Source organism: Lepidochelys kempii, chromosome 20 (genome assembly GCF_965140285.1).
Source record: "Lepidochelys kempii isolate rLepKem1 chromosome 20, rLepKem1.hap1, whole genome shotgun sequence".
Classification (NCBI taxonomy): Eukaryota; Metazoa; Chordata; order Testudines; family Cheloniidae; genus Lepidochelys; species Lepidochelys kempii.
This window is the reverse complement of record NC_136399.1, coordinates 8,184,180-8,203,118: the sequence shown is the minus strand read 5'-3', so window position 1 is coordinate 8,203,118 and position 18,939 is coordinate 8,184,180. Positions and strand designations below refer to the sequence as shown.

General features: G+C 59.4%; 1 protein-coding gene across 1 annotated transcript in view; it reads right to left on the bottom strand.

Moving 5' to 3' along the window:
* RASAL3 (RAS protein activator like 3) overlaps nucleotides 1-18,688 on the bottom strand; it is a 51,367-nt gene extending 32,679 nt beyond the window's left edge. The window contains exons 1-5 of the mRNA XM_073318741.2: nucleotides 18,256-18,688; nucleotides 6,330-6,448; nucleotides 5,136-5,220; nucleotides 558-655; nucleotides 27-115 (exon numbers count right to left, since the gene is read on the bottom strand). Of these exons, the coding sequence (XP_073174842.1) occupies nucleotides 27-115; nucleotides 558-655; nucleotides 5,136-5,220; nucleotides 6,330-6,448; nucleotides 18,256-18,688 (824 nt within the window). The remainder of the gene's footprint in view (nucleotides 1-26; nucleotides 116-557; nucleotides 656-5,135; nucleotides 5,221-6,329; nucleotides 6,449-18,255) is intronic.
* Nucleotides 18,689-18,939: the final 251 nt, after the last annotated feature.

Sequence of the window (18,939 nt, the reverse complement as noted above, 5' to 3'; positions counted from 1 at the left end):
TCATGCCAGGGGCAGCAGTGGTGTACCTGTCACCGTCCATAGGGGGTGCTGTTGGGGAGTCGGGCTTGGATGCAGTCCGGCCCTTCCGTTCTCTTAGCCTCTTCCATAGCAGCCCCTAGGATGAGGAATAACCAACAGTAACAAGGCTCTCATGCCACTCAGCCAGTGCTGAAACATAGCCACCTGCGGGGTGGGGGCAGAGAGCAGAGCTACCCTGACAGCTAAAGGAGGGGACCGGACAAGGGCTGTGAGCCCAGGACAGTGCTGGAGGGCCAGAGAGGCAGGAGGGAGTCAACCAGGCCAGCTGGGCACCTGGGAGCCTGCATGGCCGCTGGGCTCAAGGTCCAGGTCTCTGTGTGCGCCTACATAGCCATATGGGCGTGTGTGAGCGTCCTTGGGTGTCCCCAGGGAGGTGTGTGAGCGTCTCTGGGATCTGTGTCCCTCTCCGGAGTTATGTCCATGGGGTGTGACACCTGGGGCCTGTCTCCTCTCCCATTCCCAGCTCCCCGGGTGGGGGCAAGATTCTAGTCCTACCTCAGCACCTGGGATTTTCTTACCTTCACGTTACTGAACTGGGAGCCGGTTGACATGTCGCTCTCGGTGCCTCTCCCTGGGGCCCGGGGGCTGGGTGAGCTCTTCCCCTCGGAGGAGAGATCTACAAGGATCAGCCAGACTCAGCAAGAGATCCCAGCCCCCTGGGGGGTCAGCTCAGGGAGGGGACTGGAGAAGGGCTGTGAGCCCAGGACAGTGCTGGGGGGTCAGAGGGGCAGGAGGGAGTCAACCAAACCAGCTGGGTACCTGGGAGAGGGGCCCTGGAGCCTGAATGGCCACTGGACTTGGGGATGTCACTGCACACAGGACTCCACCCAGCTCTTCCGGTGCCCCTCTGTCCTGGTCTGCAGCCCCCTGGTATCCCAGCTGTGGGCTCTCCCCACAGCTCAGCCGGTGCCCCTCAATCCTGATCTGCAGCCCCCTGCTAACCCAGATCAGGGCTTCCCCTGCAGCTCTGTTAATGCCCCTTGGTCCCAACCCATAGCCCCCTGCTATCCCAGTCCTGTCCGTCCCGTCCCCCACCTAGATCTTCTCGTGCCCCTCAATCCTGAGCTCTCAATTGCCATGCTGAATCAGAGCGGATAGAAGTCTCCCACCACTGACTCTGGCCAGCACCAGATGTTCCCAAGAAAGATACAGAGCTCCCCTTCATGGCCACCTCTGGAATAACTGGCCTACAAGGGCCGTTTACCCCAACCCCGGCCCTTAGGGGGCAGCTCAGGGACCAAAGCAGGAAGGTTTGGTCCCTTCTGCCTTTCTCGGTGACTGTTCTGGCTCTGAGCTTCCCCTGGCCCCTGCTCTGTGTGGCATCCCCCCCTCCCCCGCAGCCTCCACATCCATCACCCCTGGCGTGCACAGCTCCCCTCTCATGCAGAATTGATTCCCAGGATCCCTGGAGCTGCCCGTGCGATGCTGGGGCTGAGAAGGCTGATGCCGGTGTGTAGACAGAGGAGTTGAGGAGCAGCAGGCCAGGAACCGGCCCCAGTGCCCAGTGATGGGCTCCCCAGTGCCGGATCCAGCAGTAAGACTCCTCCCTACTGCTCCTCGATAGCTCTGTCTATACACTGGCATTAGCCCTCCCAGCCCCAGCATCGCACGGGCAGCTCCTGGGCACTCATGACCCCCGAAGTCCCTTCCAGTCACTGCTTTCCAAGATGCAGCCCACTGCAGCCCAGCAATGGGACCTGTATCCCACTAGGGGCCGTGCAGGTCCTGCCTTGGGGACATGGTGAGGCCCTTGCTATGCAGGGGAGAGCAGGGGATTCCTTGCTTGTTTGTTTGCCTGGGGGAGTCTCCCAGGCGAGGGGGTCTGGAGGATCCTGGGGGGCAGATTGTGGGGCTGCCATTTAGGCATGTCTGACCCAGGGCCGGAGCCTCCCAGGGTGGGGGGCAGGAATGGGGTTACCGCTGCCCCTGGAGGGGATCAAGCCCCCCCAGTCCCAGTTCCTGCCCCGCTCCCCGCATCAGTCGAGCTGCTCTGGGAGGAAGTGGGGGGTGCAGAGCCAGCCGCACCGACAGGAAGAGGCTCAGCACAGAGCACCAGCGCCTGAGTGCTCAGAAAGCGTCACCTGGGGCTCAGCCACCCTCTGCAAATGGCCCCATCCCAGATCTGGATGCCCTTGACGGGAGCAGAGGGAGAGCAGGCACTGGGGGCAGGGCTGAGGAGGGGATCGGACACCTGGAATGGGGAGGGTGTGATGGGAGAACAGGAGCCTGGGGAGGGGGGGAAGGAAGGGTGTGGGGAAGTTAATCACTGGGTGGGGGGGGGAGCTGGGCAGGGCAAGGAGTGGGAGAGCTGACCCCCGGGGTGGGGGGTGGGCAGCACAAGGGGTGGGGGAGCTGACCCCACTGTGGGCTGGGCAGGGCCAGTTGTGGGAGAGCTGGCCCCCTGGGAGGGGAGGACAGGGCAGGGTGGGGGGTGTTAGGCAGGGGAGGGTGTGGGGGAGATGACCCCACTGGGGGCTGGACAGGGCAGGGGGTAGGGGTATTAGGCAGGGCAGGGTGTGGGGGAGCTGAACCCGGTATCAAGTGGAGTGCCCCAGGGGTTGGTCCTGGGGCCGGTTTTGTTCAATATCTTCATAAATGATCTGGAGGATGGTGTGGATTGCACTCTCAGCAAGTTTGCGGATGATACTAAACTGGGAGGAGTGGTAGATACGCTGGAGGGCAGGGATAGGATACAGAAGGACCTAGACAAATTGGAGGATTGGGCCAAAAGAAATCTGATGAGGTTCAATAAGGATAAGTGCAGGGTCCTGCACTTAGGACGGAAGAACCCAATGCACAGCTACAGACTAGGGACCGAATGGCTAGGCAGCAGTTCTGCGGAAAAGGACCTGGGGTGACAGTGGACGAGAAGCTGGATATGAGTCAGCAGTGTGCCCTTGTTGCCAAGAAGGCCAATGGCATTTTGGGATGTATAAGTAGGGGCATAGCGAGCAGATCGAGGGATGTGATCGTTCCCCTCTATTCGACATTGGTGAGGCCTCATCTGGAGTACTGTGTCCAGTTTTGGGCCCCACACTACAAGAAGGATGTGGATAAATTGGAGAGAGTCCAGCGAAGGGCAACAAAAATGATTAGGGGTCTGGAACACATAACTTATGAGGAGAGGCTGAGGGAGCTGGGATTGTTTAGCCTGCAGAAGAGAAGAATGAGAGGGGATTTGATAGCTGCTTTCAACTACCTGAAAGGGGGTTCCAAAGAGGATGACTCTAGACTGTTCTCAATGGTAGCAGATGACAGAACGAGGAGTAATGGTCTCAAGTTGCAGTGGGAGAGGTTTAGATTGGATATTAGGAAAAACTTTTTCACTAAGAGGGTGGTGAAACACTGGAATGCGTTACCTAGGGAGGTGGTAGAATCTCCTTCCTTAGAGGTTTTTAAGGTCAGGCTTGACAAAGCCCTGGCTGGGATGATTTAACTGGGAATTGGTCCTGCTTCAAGCAGGGGGTTGGACTAGATGTCCTTCTGGGGTCCCTTCCAACCCTGATATTCTATGATTCTATGATTCTAACCCCTGGGGCAGGGCGGGGCGGGGCAGAGCAGGGCAGGGAGTAGGGGAGCTGACCCCCAGGGGTGGGCAGGACAGGGGATGGGGGAGCTGGCATCCAATAGGCAAGACAGGACAGTGGGGGGAGCAGATGGTACCCAGCCCCTTCTCAGAGCAAGGGGGTGGGGTTTTTTAAAGGGTCAGCACCAAATTTAAAAGTCATCTGAGTTCCCAGCACTTGGTAGGACCCTGGGGACAACCATGGGTCCCACTTTGTCACACGGCCCCTTTGGACAGCAGTGCCATCCACTGGTGGGTGGTGTCACTGCCCAGCTCTCAGGTACTAGCCCTGTGCTGCAAGATTTGGGTTGCATGTGCTCCAGGGAAGGGGGTTCACGCAGGCACTAACTGCTGGATTTGGGGTTCATACCCAGAGCATAGTAGGGGTGAGATGAGACCAAGCCACATCTGGCAGGTGCACAAAGCTCGGTGCCATCACAGACAGGGAAACAGGGAGGGTCAAGTGACTTTCCAAGGGTCCCCCAGAAAGCCTGGCCAAGCCAGGGATAAAATTCAGGAGTCCTGCTCCCACTTTCACGCCCTGACTCCTAGACCATGTTGCCTTCTGGTCACAGTGCAATCAACACAGCTGCAAAATCAATAAAACCAGTCTCTGCTCCCATTAGTAATATAAAAACCTCCACATGCCCCCAGTTCCCCACCTGCCAAGTGTCCTGGCACTGCATCCTGCCTGTGGATACAGTGGAGCTATCCCTGCCCCTGTAATGCAGCCACCATTGGGGTGGAGCCCAGCAGCTGCCAAATAGCGTCTTTTGCCCCCATAACGTCTCTCCAACAGTCTGCTCTGAGCTCAGGGGAGGGACAAAGGACCAATTCCCAAATGGAACTGCTAGAGCAGACCCCCTCCCTGCCCCTGCACCCCCCGCCCAGCTGGCGTGCTCCCCTTCAGGCCAAACTCAGCCCCAGCAGGAGCAGCTGCGGCTGGCAGGGGATGGCTCCTAATGCCCCTGCTCCCAGCACCAAGGGGGCAGGTGCCTGGGGGTGGGAGTGGCTGGGGTGCCCATGGAGGGCAAGCTGGGTGGGGCTGCCCTGACTCACCTCTCCGTGTGGCACAGAACAGCCAGCACCACGACCCCATCGCTCCAGCTGATCCCTGGACTGGGGCGTCTCCCCCATCAGTGCCGAGGCAGCTGGGAGCCCCGGGGGGGTGGGGAGGGGGAAGGAAGCAGCCTGGCCCTATCTCTCAGGATCAGCACACGCAGCACAGAGGAAGCCATGGTACACCCAAGACATCTCTGCTCAGAGCGCTTCCTCCCCAGAGCTGCATCTGCGCAGCCCACAGCAGCATGGCTCACACACAGCACTGGGCAGGGGGCTACAGGTGGCATGTGGGCGTGCATGTATGTGAGAGTGCACGTGTAAGCGTACATGTGTGAGTATGTGATTGTACCCATGTGTGAGTCGGAGTGTGCATGTGGGAGTGTGCATGTGTGTGTATGAATGCACGCATACACGTGTGTGTGTGTACATGTGTGTCAGTGTGTATAGCACTGTGTCAGGGCTCACTCACCGGTGTCCCTCCGGCTGCCCAGGGACAGCTGAGCGTTGGTCTCCGAAATGGAGCTGCCAGTTCTGTTCCGGCTCTTGTACAAAACCTGGGAGTAAGGAACAGAGACTGGAGCATCAGCAACTGACTGACCCCGCTGTCCTCCATCCCCCCACTGGGCCTCCCTCCCTCTCTCCCTCCCTGTCATCCCCATCCCTCTGCTGGCAGGTCTCCTTCTCTGCCAACCCCATGGCCTCCATCCCCCCACTGGGCCTCCCTCCCTCACCACAGCCCGCATCCCCTCTGCTGGGCCTCACTCCCTACCGCTCCCATCCCCTGCACCTGGCCTTCCTCCGCATGGCCCCCATCCCCTCCACCCAGCCTCCTTCCCTCCCTGCCGCCTCCATCCCCTCTGCCCAGCCAGCCTCCCTCCCTCCCCATGGCCTCCATCCCCCCACTGGACCTCCCTCCCTCCCCACAGCATGCATCCCCTCTGCTGGGCCTCACTCCCTACCGCTCCCATCCCCTCCACCCAGACTCCCTCCCTCCCTGCCGCCTCCATCCCCTCTGCCCAGCCTCCCCCGCTCCCTGCCACCTCCATGCCCTCCACCCGGCCTCCCTCCCTGCCACCTGCCCAGTCTCTCTATTCCCCATGCCCTGCTCACCCCTCCATTGCTCACCCCTCCATTCCCCAGGGCAGAGTCTCCCCCCACCAGCCCTCCTGGGCAGTGGCTGCTGTGGGGTAGCTTCTGGTATTGGGTCCTCCCCCATCCCTGACCCCTGGTGCCCTTTCCACCCCAACAACACACAGGCCCAAGAAGCTACCCCAGCCTCCGGCAGGGGGTGCAGGAACCGGTTCAGCCCCAGGGCAGCAGGTTCAGCCCCCAAGGGAGCCCTTGGCAGACTCTAAAGCTGCCGGGTAGGGAATCCTGGGGCTGAAGCAGGGGTGTGAGGAGCCCTCCACAGATCCAGAGTCCAGTTGGGAGCACAGTGATCAATGGGGCACAATGCTGGGAGCAATGTCCCTGCCCCTACCACAGGCCCCTCAGCTCCTCATCCTCTTCCCCCCTCCACCCCACTTCCGAGGCCCCTCACCTCCTCGTCCCCTCCTCCCAACCCCCAGGGCCTTCATCTCCTCATCCCCATCCTCTCATCCCACCCCTCAAGCCCCACACCTCCTTTCCCCATCCCCCACTCTACTCCCCACAGGCCGCTCACCTCCTCATCCCTGGCCATCAGCACCAGCTGTCCATCCACCAGGGAGAAGTTCGAGACATCCCAGACAGGGACCTCAGGGGATGGGGCCAGTGGAATCCGCTGCACGGGGCGCACACCATCTGGGGGGAGAGAGGCAGCTCGTCAGGAGGGTGACACGTGGCCTCAGGGATCAGATCCCCCAACATCTCCCGACTCCTTTTCCACACCCGCCTCAGTCCACCTCTCCCCCGTCCTTTCCATCCTTTCCCTCCCCTCTCTGTATACTCTTCCCCTGCCCCACTCTTCCACCTCCCTTCTCCTGTTCAGGTTTTTTTTTACCATGCCCATCACTGTGGGATCAGTGCTGCAGTCAGACTCTGGGCCCAGATCCCCACTGTGCTGCACTATGTGTGGGTGGCTGCCCCTGATGTAAGAGGCCCACAGACCCCACCACACCAAGCCCCACTCTGGGTCTGCCCTGGTGAGTTGTGTGTCTGTGGCCATCCCCTTTGGGCTGCACGCAGGCTCTGGCAGTGGCCCTCTCTCTATAGATCGGCCTCGCAGATCAGCGCCAGGGGACCTGGGGGACTTGTGGCAATTGGCAAGCCAGGTTGTTGGCGGGTAAGGCAGGCCCAGTGTTCACCAGCAGTTAGGGCCTTTGGAAGGCTCTGGGGCAGGTGCTGCCCAGGGCCTGGGAGTCAGAGCTTTCCTGGGCACCTCCCCCTGAATTCATGCTCCCAGCCGGCAGGGTTGCCCTTGCTCCCAGCAGCAGCGTCAGGAGCAAGCAGCCCATGTCTGGGCTGGGCTGGAATAGAGGGGGTGGGGACCGCGCCCCTCCTGTCCCCCCGGGGCGGGGTTCCTGCCTGCACTTGTGCATTTCAGGCGTGGACTGCCAGGGCATGGAGCCGGTTACACTGGAATCGGTGGCAGGGGATGGGGGCGGGCGGCTGCAGGTTGTTGGGCACCTGCCGTGCCCAGGAATTCAGTGCCTGGAACACACCCACTCTAGTTTCTACACACACGGGGTGGTGCCTGGCAGAACCAGCCACGGCGCACATTTAAAATACCACTGCACCCTGCTCTAAGGGGATCCCTAATGCTGAGTGTGGAGCCTAGAGCAGTGTCTGGATCCACAGGGTCGGTGCTAGGCCCCCAGCTGTGAGCCAGTCTCTTAGAGGAACTCCATCCATGTGCCAGACCCCAAGGGGTCTCACTCTTCCTCGAGGGCAGGCCACGCAGCCTCATCTACTCCTGAGACTGAACCGCTGGGCTTCAGCCCTCCTTCTTCACCCCAGGAACTCTGCTCAGCGAGTCCAGCTGAGAGAGACTCTGATAGAGATTTGTACATGCTTCAGGGATTAATGCCCCTCACCCCATAGTTACAGTGACACACAGCGCTGTCAAAAGAGTCAGGTTTATTAGTCACCTGGAACTCAGCACGGGAAGTCCTTAGGTCAGCACAGAGAAATGACGGTTAAAGCATAGACCATTCTGGTTAGCCCAGATCCCAGCCAAGCTGAAGTGAACCTCATGTTCAGCCTCTGTTTGTCTCTCAGGCTGTCTACACTGCACTTTTGTCAGTAAAACTTTTATCGCTAAGGGATGTGAAAAAACATTCCCCCGACTAACAAAAGTTTTATCGACGAAAAGCACCAGTATCTCCCGCCAACAAAGCTACTGCTGCTTGTTGGGGGTGGTTTTATTATGCCGGCAGGAGAGCTCTTGCCTGCCAGCAAAGAGCAGCTACACAGGAGACCTTTGTGCCGCTGTAAGGTATGCAGTGTAGACATAACCTTAGTCTGACCTCCTTGGTCAGTTCCCAGGTGAGAGTCCAGCTTCTACCAGAAGCCAACATTTATCCCCTACTTCAGACCATCCCAGTCCTTTGTTCTCAGGGGCGGGAGGGCGGGCAGTCTGGTCCGTGCTCACCTTCTCTGCTGAGAGAGTGGATCCAGGAGTTATTGGAGCTGGCATTGTCTCTCTGGACACCATCCTGATCTGGGTCAGATTCAACTGGTTCCTTAATGACACTATTCATTCCACCCAGACAGGGAGGTAACATACACACACCTATGCCTCTTAGCCTTCCCTGACAGCAAACTACATGTCTACACTACAAAGTTTTGTTGACAAAAGTTATACCACTTTAATTAAACTGCTGTTGCATGTCCACACTAGCTCCTTGTGCCTGCAGAGCGCATCCACATTAGCAGCTCTTGCATTGACACAGAGAGCAGTGCACTGTGGGTAGCTATCCCACTGTCCAACTGGCCGCAAGGTGCTTTGGGAAGGGTTTGCAATGCCTCATGGGGCAGGTGCAGTGTCACATTATGCAGGTTTCTCAATCCCATCATTCCATAGGCCTCCTACTGGATTGCCAGCGCTTTTCAACTGAAGTGTATGTGTGGGGGAGGAGGGGAGAATGTGTTATAGGGAGTGTGTGTGTGTATTGGGGGAAGAGTGTGTCGGCGTGCTGTTTCTTTAAGTTCAGACAGCAGCCTGAGCAACCAACCCTGGTGGAGGGGGATACCCTCCCACATCAATGGGGGAAGGGATAGCTCAGTAGTTTGAGCATTGGCCTGCTAAACCCAAGGTTGTGAGTTCAATCCTTGAGGGGGCCATTTAGGGATCTGGGGCAAAAATTGGGGATTGGCCCTGCTTTGAGCTCCTGAGGTCCCTTCCAACCCTGATATTCTATGATTCTATGAACCCCTGGCTCTGTACAGCACAGGTCTCTCTCCCTCCGAGCAGCAGCAGCGGCCAGCTCTGCCTGCCTGCTGATTCCACATTAATGGTTCTGAAATTCCCTCTGAGTTCTCCCACAGCCTCCTCAGAAGCTCTGTGAGCTCTCCAGGCTGAGGAATGTCAAAGCTTCTGGGAGCTTTGAAACTGGAGGGGCGCATGCCTGCCCAGTGGCCGAGATCAAAACAGTGAGCAAAGCGGTCATGATAGGCATTGTGGGATACTGGGGGAGGCCAGTTATAGCAACTTAATGAATGGCAGCATCTACACCAGTGGTTACCAACCTGTAGATCACGATCAACTGGTCGATTGGAGCCTCTGACAGTTGATCGCGATCTCTGGCCGCTAAAACTCTGGCAGCACAGAGGGGCTAAGTCAGGCTCCCTGCCTGCCCTGTCCCCACGCTGCTCCCAGAAGCGTCCAGCACACCCCTGCGGCCCTGGGGGGGAGGGGCAGGGGTAGGGGGTCTCTGCGCGCTGCTCCTGCCTGCAAGCATCGCCCCCGTAGCTCCCATTGGCCGGGAATGGGGAACTGCAGCCAATGGGAGCTGTAGGGGCTGTGCCTGCAGGGAGGGGCAGTGCGCAGAGCCATGTGACCCCCCAGGGGCCGCAGGGGCATGCTGGCTGCTTCCAGGACAGGCAGGGAGCCTGCTTTAGCTCTGCTGCGCCACAGCCCGGGAGCTTCCCAAGGTAAGTGCCACCCAGCGGGAGCCCTCACCCCTCCTGCACCTCAACCCCCAGCTCTGAGCCCCCTGCCAGAGCCAGCAACCTGTACCCCTTCCTGCACCCCAAATCCCCTGCCCCAGCCCTGAGCCCCCTCCCAGAGCCAGCACTCCACAACCCCTCCAGCACCCCAAGCCCCTTCCCAGAGCCAGCACCCAGTACTCCCTCCTACACCCCAACACTCTGCCCCAGCCTGGAGCCCCCTCCTGCACCCCAACCCCCTGCCCCAGTCTCAGCCCGGAGCCCCTCCCACACTCCAAACCCCTCAGCCTTAGCCCAGAGCCCACACCCCCTCCCACACCCCAACCCCCTGCCCCAGCCCAGTGAAAGTGAGTGAGGGTGGGGAACAGCAAGCCACCGAGGGACGGGGGATGGAGGGAGCGGGGCAGCGCCTAGGGGAAGGGGTGTGGTAGATTCTGGGTTGCACTTAAATTCAAAAAGTGATCTTTTGCGTAAAAAGGTGGGAGACCACTGGTCTACACTGACACTTTTTCATCAATAAGCTCTGTGCCTCTCGTGAAGGTCGTTTTATTTTGTCAGCAAAACAGCAGAGTTTTGCCGCCAAAAGTAGCTTTCTAGTTCATACACCTCCCCTGCTTTGTCAGCAAAAGCTGCCTTTTGCTGACAAAACTGTTTAATGTAAACAAGTCCTTTTTCCGCCTCTGGGTAGCCATGTAACATATAGGGGAAACTGAGGCACACACAGGCGTCATAAAAAATATTACAATTCCCACTTTCTCACAGGCAAGCAGTGGTCCAAAGAGCACAGTCCCAGGCAAGATCTGCCCTCACTGAGACTTGAGCAGGCCTGATTTCCCCTCCTGAGGCTCCTGCCAAAGTTTTTTGGGTTTTTTTGTGGGGGGAGGGCAGGAGTTAGACAGAAAAACAAAACTCTACATTTCTGTCTGGTGGGAATAAATAATAATAACTATAACCTAGCTCTTATCTAGTGCGTTTCATCTGTAGATCTCAGCTATTAGTATTCCTATCCCCGTTGCCTGGGAGGGGATAGCCAACCAAGCCAATGTACGGTGGGGCACATGGTGGCTTTGCCACAACAGCAGGGAGCAGTGAGGTCCATCTTCAGTGCAGGTGCAATGTGCCTGCCCTTAGTCGCAGAACCCTGTGGCAGGGGAGAGCTCGGGACCTCCTTGCTGGGACCTGGGCCTCTCCTGATCCCGTCCTAGGGAAGGTTTCCTTTGAGCTGGGGGTGCTATGCCTCCCGTGCGGGGGCAGCTCTCTGCACATGAGAGCCAGCCTGGAGCCCCAGTGCATAGCGAGATGGCCTCACCAACAAAGACACACAGGACGGGAGCCAAACGTGTTGCGTGCCTTCCTGCACATCAGCAGCACCACAAGGTGCAGGGCACCCAGCAAGGGGCGGAACTTCCAACCAGCTCCGCCCCCAGCAGCTTCCAGGCCCTCTGATAAGGCAATCCCCTCTCCCCACACCGACGAGGAGGCATGTGACTGGCCGGAGCAGGCTTCACCCCCGCCTCAGTCCTGGCCTGGCCACAAAGAGGAACCAGGCTTGAGAAATCGCAGCGCAATGCACAGCGGAGATGCCCTTCCCCACCGCCCTGGCCAGGCCGGGCCCCTTTCTGCGCCTCTGGCTTAGACCTCAGGCAGAAGGAGTCTCACAATTTTCAAGACTGAGCGCTGGCCCCAGGACCCCCCCATCCAAGGGCAGCCACCAAGGCCATGCTCCCTGTGAGCTCCTGGCCGGCCTCCCCCTCCTGTGGATGTGGGAGGCAGAGAGAGCAGGATTCTGAGAGGAAGCAGGGACAGAACTTCTTGGGAATACACTGACTAGGAGCAATGACTGCTCCCCCTAACGGAAGCTCAGGCCAAAGGGGAACAGCATGGGCCCACGCCCATCACTATCATCCATACGAGGGGACGCAACGGAGCGAGGCAGAACGTCCCCAACACAATATGGAACCTGCCATCTTGTGCTACAGACCCTGAGCTCAGCCCAGCCAGTCCGGGAATCCTGACATCGGTACAGCTGGCTGAGCTGGCAGGACTCCCAGAGAATCATAGACTATCAGGGTTGGAAGGGCCTCAGGAGGTATCTAGTCCCACCCCCTGCTCAAAGCAGGACCAACCCCAGCTAAATCATCCCATCCCCCTCTCTGTGCACGTGCAGCCCTGGAGAGTCAGCCTTGGCCTTTCTGTGACCAGGACATACTGAGTGTCCAGCCCCAGAGCTACAGTTCTCTCCAAAGACCCCGCCACCCATTCCCCCAACCCCAGGGGCCTAGCTATGGTGTCCTGGCCAAGTCTCCTCTTCAATTGCCCCAGGGTTCCAAAACCAGGACTCGTCTCCATGTCCCATCCGAAGATTTTGTGCAGTGTGTCTGTGTGGTGTTAAACAGCTGCTGCATCCCAGCCCTGAGATGGCTGCATTTCAGTGGTGGGGGCAGCGAGGTTTCTTGGTGTGTTTAGCACTTGGGGACGTGCGCTGGCAGATGGTGTTCTAGAAACACTTGCTGGGTGTATCCGGAGGATGGAGGTGTCTGGCACTTTGAGGCCCTCCAGCATCTAGCTTCTGACTAAAAGGAATTGTGTGTCTGCCATTTTTAGCTGCCCAGGTCTCAGGATTAGTCAGTCCCCGCTGCCTCTCGGTTGTGAGATGACTCACACAAGACACAGATGGCTCCTCATGGCACCAACCTTCAGATCAGCCCTTGCTGGAGCACCAGCAGAGTCCTGAAGTGCTGTGCAAATAGGTCACAGCCCTGTCTGAGCCTTGCCGGGCCCCAGGAGAGCAAAGCCCCAGCCCTGTCTGAGCCTCACTGGGCACCAGGACAGTGGATCCCCAGTCCTGTCTGAGCTGTGCAGGGGCCCCAGGAAAGCAACTCTAGGGGCTGCAGCCCCCATAGTATTCAGCATCCTCTCTTTTCTGCAAGTCCATGCTGCCCACCTGACCCACCCCTCCCTCAAGGGCTGTGCAGCGAGACGTCCTGCACACCACAGGCTGATCCCAGGGAATGCGGGTTCATGGGCTGAGTCGGGGCTGGGGATGCCTGAAGAGATGTCAGCAGGGCAGGTGGGAGCAGCCCTAAAGGGCTCTCACTCATTGGGGGCAGGGGCAGGCCACAAGCGACACATGAAGGGGCCCCTCTTCCACAGAACCCTTGTTCCATAGGAAGAACAGTTCAATGTCACTGATGCAGGGGTGGGAGGGGAGATTCGCTGGAGGAGAGGGGGCTGGGCAGGCAGTGGGGGGGCTGGGAGGAAGGGCAAGAGCTCCCAGGAGTGCTGGGGGGACGTGAGGGGGAACTGCCGCCAGGCGGTGACTGTGACATGTGGCAGGGAGTGGGAGGGGGGCTGCTGTGACACTGCTATGCCCGGCGGGTAGGGGGGCTGCTGTGCCATCAGGCTGTACTTTGTGAGACACTGTTGCGGGGTGGGGGGGTGGCTGTGCTGATCTCATAGCTATCTTACTTTGGAAGTCTATCCACAGGCACAGGGCCTGCCTGCCCGTATAGACTCCACAGGGACCAGGACTGTATGCTGATATGGACTCCACAGGGACCAGAACTGGGACCACCTGCCTGTATGGACTCCATAGGGACCAGGCCTGCCCACCCACATGGACTCCACTGGGACTGGGCCGGGACCCACTTGCCCACCCATGTGGACTCCAGAGGGACTGGGAATGGGTCCGCCTACCCATATGGACTCCACAGGGTCTGGGCTGGGGCCCACTCATCCCCCTGTATGGACTCCACAGGGACCAGGACCGGGCCCACCTGCCCATTTTGACTCCACAGGGTCCGGGACTGCCTGCCGATATAGACTCCACAGGGACCAGGACTGGGCCCAGCTGCCTGTATGGACTCCATAGGTACCAGAACTGCTCGCCCGTATGACTCCACTGGGATGGGATGGAGCCCATTCACCCACCCTTATGGACTCCAAGGGAACCGGGAATGGGCCCCCCTGCCCATATAGACTCCACAGGGACTGGGCTGGGGCCTGCTCATCCCCCTGTATGGACTACACAGGGACCGGGACTGGGCCTGTCTGCCTGTATGGATTCTATAGGGACTGGGCCAGCATGCCTGTATGGACTCCACAGGGACTGGGCCTAACTGCCTTTCTGGTTTAACACAATGGTTTCTGCTCATCGAGTCTCGCTACCCCTGAGCTGGAGCAGAGCAAACGAGAATAGGCCTGAGCTCCCATCTCCCAGCAGAGACCAACCCTTGAGCTGTGTGGCTGAAAGCTTGATCCTGTCTTGGCCACTGGCCAGTGCTCAGAACAGCGCCCAGGGGCCACAGTTGAAACGCGGCTCAAAACACAGGCAGCCCACGTCAGGGTAGCAATGGTAGCATCTCCCCCCTGCAAACCTGAGAGAACATCGTGAGTGCAGAGTCCCTGCTCGAGCAGGAGCCTTTGCTTTGTTCTGTCATGGTGAGCTTAACATGGTGACGGGCGCTGGCCTAACCCAGCCCTGGAGATGGGGTCCTGCCTGCACAGAGCTGGCCCCACCAGACAGCTCTGCGGAGTTCGCTGGGCGTTCAGACCCTGATACCTCTTCAGTCTCTGGCTTCTCTGCTGAGCCTGCCAGCAAGAGGGGCTCATAAAGGTTTAACTGAGCCCCATCCCACCACAGCCCACTGCCTGGCCTAGCCCCAAATCCATCCTGGGGCTACCTTCCCTGGGATTTGTATCCAGCTCCAATGCACACTCCAGCTCCATAGCTGTAAGTAGATTGCAAGGCACGTAATTGACCCCCGGAGGCTGCCTATGTGCCCCACTGCCCTCTGCTGGAAACAGTCAGAACTTCAACCGTGTGTCACAGCCCCGCTGTCGCTAACAGAATCCTCTTTACTCAAGCCACAGGGCCCTGAGCCTCTGGAGCAGGGGCATTTCCAGTCTCTCCCTGATGCCACCGTGACCTTCTGGGTGGGGCCACTGCTCTCAGCAGCCTGCAAGATTAGAACTCAGCTCGTGGGATCAGGGCTTGGGAGGTAGCTGCTTGTACCAGAGGGAAGAGGCCTCGGCACAGCCAGAACCAGAATGCCTGTGATGTGATAATGGGCTGATCATTCGCAACAAGGTCCTCTGTGCAGAGAGCTGCCAGTCACTCTGCGGAGCAAATTGCCATGACTGAAACAGGAGGGGGCATGGAACAGCAAAGGGGCTATAACCCAGGGAGTGGTCGACTGAGCACACGTGGCCCCACTGTGAGACTGCTGGGATCCCCGACCCACACACACCACATATGGCCCAGCTGCGCCACGGCTGGGATCCCTGAACCACACACACCGTACACGGCCCAGCTGTGCCACAACTGGGATCCCTGACCCACAGACACCACATATGGCCCAGATATGCCATGACTGGGATTCCCGACCCACACACACTGAACACGGCCCAGCTGTACCACGGTTGGGATCCCTGACACACACCACACCCAGGCCATCTGTGCCACAACTGGGATTCCTGACCCACACACACCGCACACAGCCGAGCTGCACCACAAATCGGATGCCCGACCCATACACACCACAAACAGCCCAGCTGTGCCACAATTAGGATCCCCGACCCGCATACACCATACACGGCCCAACTGTACCACAGTTGGGATTCCCAACCCACCCATACCATACTCAGCCAAGCTGTGTCACAACTGGGATCCCCGACAACACACACAGACCAGCTGTGCCAAGTCTTGGACCCCTGACCCACACGCATTTCACACGGCCCAGCTGTGCCACAACTGGGATCCCTGACCCACACATTCGTCACACCGCCAAGGTGTGCCACAGCTGGGATCCCCGACCCACAGACATCATGCATGTCCCAGCTGTGCCACGACTGGGATCTCCACCCCCCATGCACTGCACATGGCCCAGCTGTGCCACGACTGGGATCCCCGACCCACACACAGCCCAGCTACGTCACAGCTGCGATCTGCAACCCGCACACAATGCACACGGCCCAGCTGCGACACAACTAGGATCGCTGACCCACACACACCCCACACGGCCCAACTGTACCACGACTGGGATTCCTGATTGTACACATCACACACAGACCAGCTGTGCCACATCTGGGATGCCCGACTGAAACATACCGCACATGGCTGAGCTGTGCCACAACTGGGATCCCTGACCACACACGGCCCAGCTGTGTCACACGGCCCAGCCGTGTGACACACACCACACACAGCCCATGACCCACACGCACTTCACACAGTCCAGTTGTCCCTCAACTGGGATGCCAGAATGAAACATACCGCACACGGCCCAGCTGTGCCACAGCTGGGATTCCTGACCGCACACGGCCCAGCTGTGTCACCTCTAGGATCCCCAAATGAGACAGTTCACACGGCCCAGCTGTGGCACAAGTGGGATCCCTGACCCACAGAAACCTCAAACAGCCCAGCTGTGCCACAGCTGGGTTCCCCAACCCACACACAGACCTCACACAGCCCAGCTGTGACTTGGCTGGGATCCCCAATTCACAGACACCGTACACAGTTCAGTTGTGCTACGATTGGGATCCCCAAACTTCACACTTCACATGGCCCAACTGTGCCACAACTGGGATCTCCGACCCCCACACACCACACACAGCCCATCTGTGCCACGACTGGGATCCCCGAGCCACATAGACCTCACACAGTCCAGCTGTGCTAGGACTGGGATCTCCGACCCACACACACACCGCATACTGTCCAGCTGCACCATGGCTTGGATCCCTGACCCCCACACACGGCACACAGCCCAGCTTGTCACGACTGGGACTTCCGACCCCCACACACGGCACACAGCCCAGCTTGTCACGACTGGGACTTCCGACCCACACACACGGCACACAGCCCAGCTTGTCACGACTGGGACTTCCGACCCCCACACACGGCACACAGCCCAGCTTGTCACGACTGGGACTTCCGACCCCCACACACGGCACACAGCCCAGCTTGTCACGACTGGGACTTCCGACCCACACACACGGCACACAGCCCAGCTTGTCACGACTGGGACTTCCGACCCCCACACACGGCACACAGCCCAGCTTGTCACGACTGGGACTTCCGACCCCCACACACGGCACACAGCCCAGCTGTGCCACGACTGGGACTTCCGACCCCCACACACGGCACACAGCCCAGCTGTGCCATGACTGGGATCCCCAACTGACACACACGGCACATGGACCAGATGTACCCCCAATCCACAAGCGCCTCACATGGCCCAACAGTGCTACGGATGGGATCCGCATCCCAGACACACCTCACATGGCCAAGCTGTGCCACAACTGGGATTCCCAACCCACATGCACCCCACATAAGACCAGCTATGTCACGGCTGCGATCCCTGACCCACACGCACCACACATGGCCCATCTGTGCCATGACTGGGATCCCCGACCCACCCATACCTCATACGGCCCAGCTGTGACACATCTGGGATCCCCGACTCATACACACGCCATATGGCCCAACTGTGCCATGGCTGGGATCCCCAACTCCCAGACACCTCACACGGCCCATGGGGACCCATGACCCACACGCACTTCACATGGCACACCTGTGCCACAACTGGGACCCCCAACCGACACACACTGCACACGGACCAGCTGTACCACGCCTGGTACCCCCAACCCACAAGCCCCTCACATGGCCCAGCCGTGCTGCGGATGGGATCGCTGACCCACACATACCTCACCTGGCCAGCTGTGACACGTCTGGGATCCCCGACTCATACACAGACCTCACATGACCCAGATGTGCCACGGCTGGGATCCCTGACCCAGACACATGCCATACGGCCCAACTGTGCCACAACTGGGATCCCCGACCCACACACACTGCACACGGACCAGCTGTGTTACAGCTGGGATCCCTGTCCCAGACACACCTCACATGGCCTAGCGGTGCCACAAGTGGGATCCCCGACCCACACGTTCCTCACACGGCCCAGCTGTGCCACAGCTGGGATCCCCGACCCACAGACATGATACACGGCCCAGCTGTGCCATGGCTGGGATTCCTGACACACACGCACCTCACACGGCCCAGGTGTGCCACAACTGGGATCCCCAACCCACACGCACCACACTCAGCCCAGCTATGCCATGGCTGGGATCCCCAACCCATACACACCTCACACGGCCCAGCTGTGCCATGTCTGGGATCCCCGATCCCCACACACAGGCCAGCTGTTCCATGACTGGGATCCTTGACCCACACACAGCACACATGGCCCAGCTGCACTACAGCTGGGCTCCCCAGCCCACATGCACCTCACATGGCCCAGCTCTGCCACAACTGGGATCCCTGACCCACACAGACCTCACACAGCCCAGATGTGCCACGGCTGGGATTCCCTGACCCACCCATACCTCGCATGGCCCAGCTTTGGCCAGTCTAGTTCCAATTGCCCCACTGCCCTGGATGCCCATTCCCTCGCTGGACACAGCCCAGTGCCAGAGCGTTAAGCCCCATGCTGGACCCTTCTTACCTTTGGCTGCCTCCTGAGGTGTCTGCTCTGCCTTGGGCCCACTCTCCTGGCTCCTGCGGTGGGACTTGGAACGCAGGTATTTTCGCAGGTTCAGCTTAATGCCCTCTTGGCCCTTGGGCTCCTTGGGCACCTTGGTCGGGGCAGAGAACGCTCTCTGGAACACAGACCTCCGAGCGGCCGCTTTGCTCTCCACAGGCTCTGGGGGCTCGGTGCCTGGGCTGCTCTTGGCCATGCGCACCTCAGGGGTGTCAGTCTCAGGCTGGCTATGAGCGCGCTTCCAGTTATGCAGTTTGGCCCAGCGGCTGCTGGCAGGGGGCATGGGGCGCCGCTCAGGCTCCGGCTCCCTCTCCCCGCCCTGGGGGCCTGTCCGCCATTTGTAGGACGTCAGCGGAGACGGTGCCTCAGGTGCAGGTGGTGGTGTCGTCTCCTCCATCTGCAGAGCAAGAGTGAGGTGCATGGGACTGTGCCGTGACAGTGACGCATGGTCTGGGCTGGAAATGGGACCTTGGCTCTGGAGCCACAACTTCCCATGGGAATGGAGGCGGCAGGGGATGGGGATGAGAGTGGGCAGCAGAGAGTGGGTGGGAGAGGGCATTGGGGATGGGATGGGGCAGCAGAGAGGGGGTGAGATGGAGGCAGAGGGGATGGGATGGGGCAGCAGAGAGAGGGTGGGATGGAGGCAGA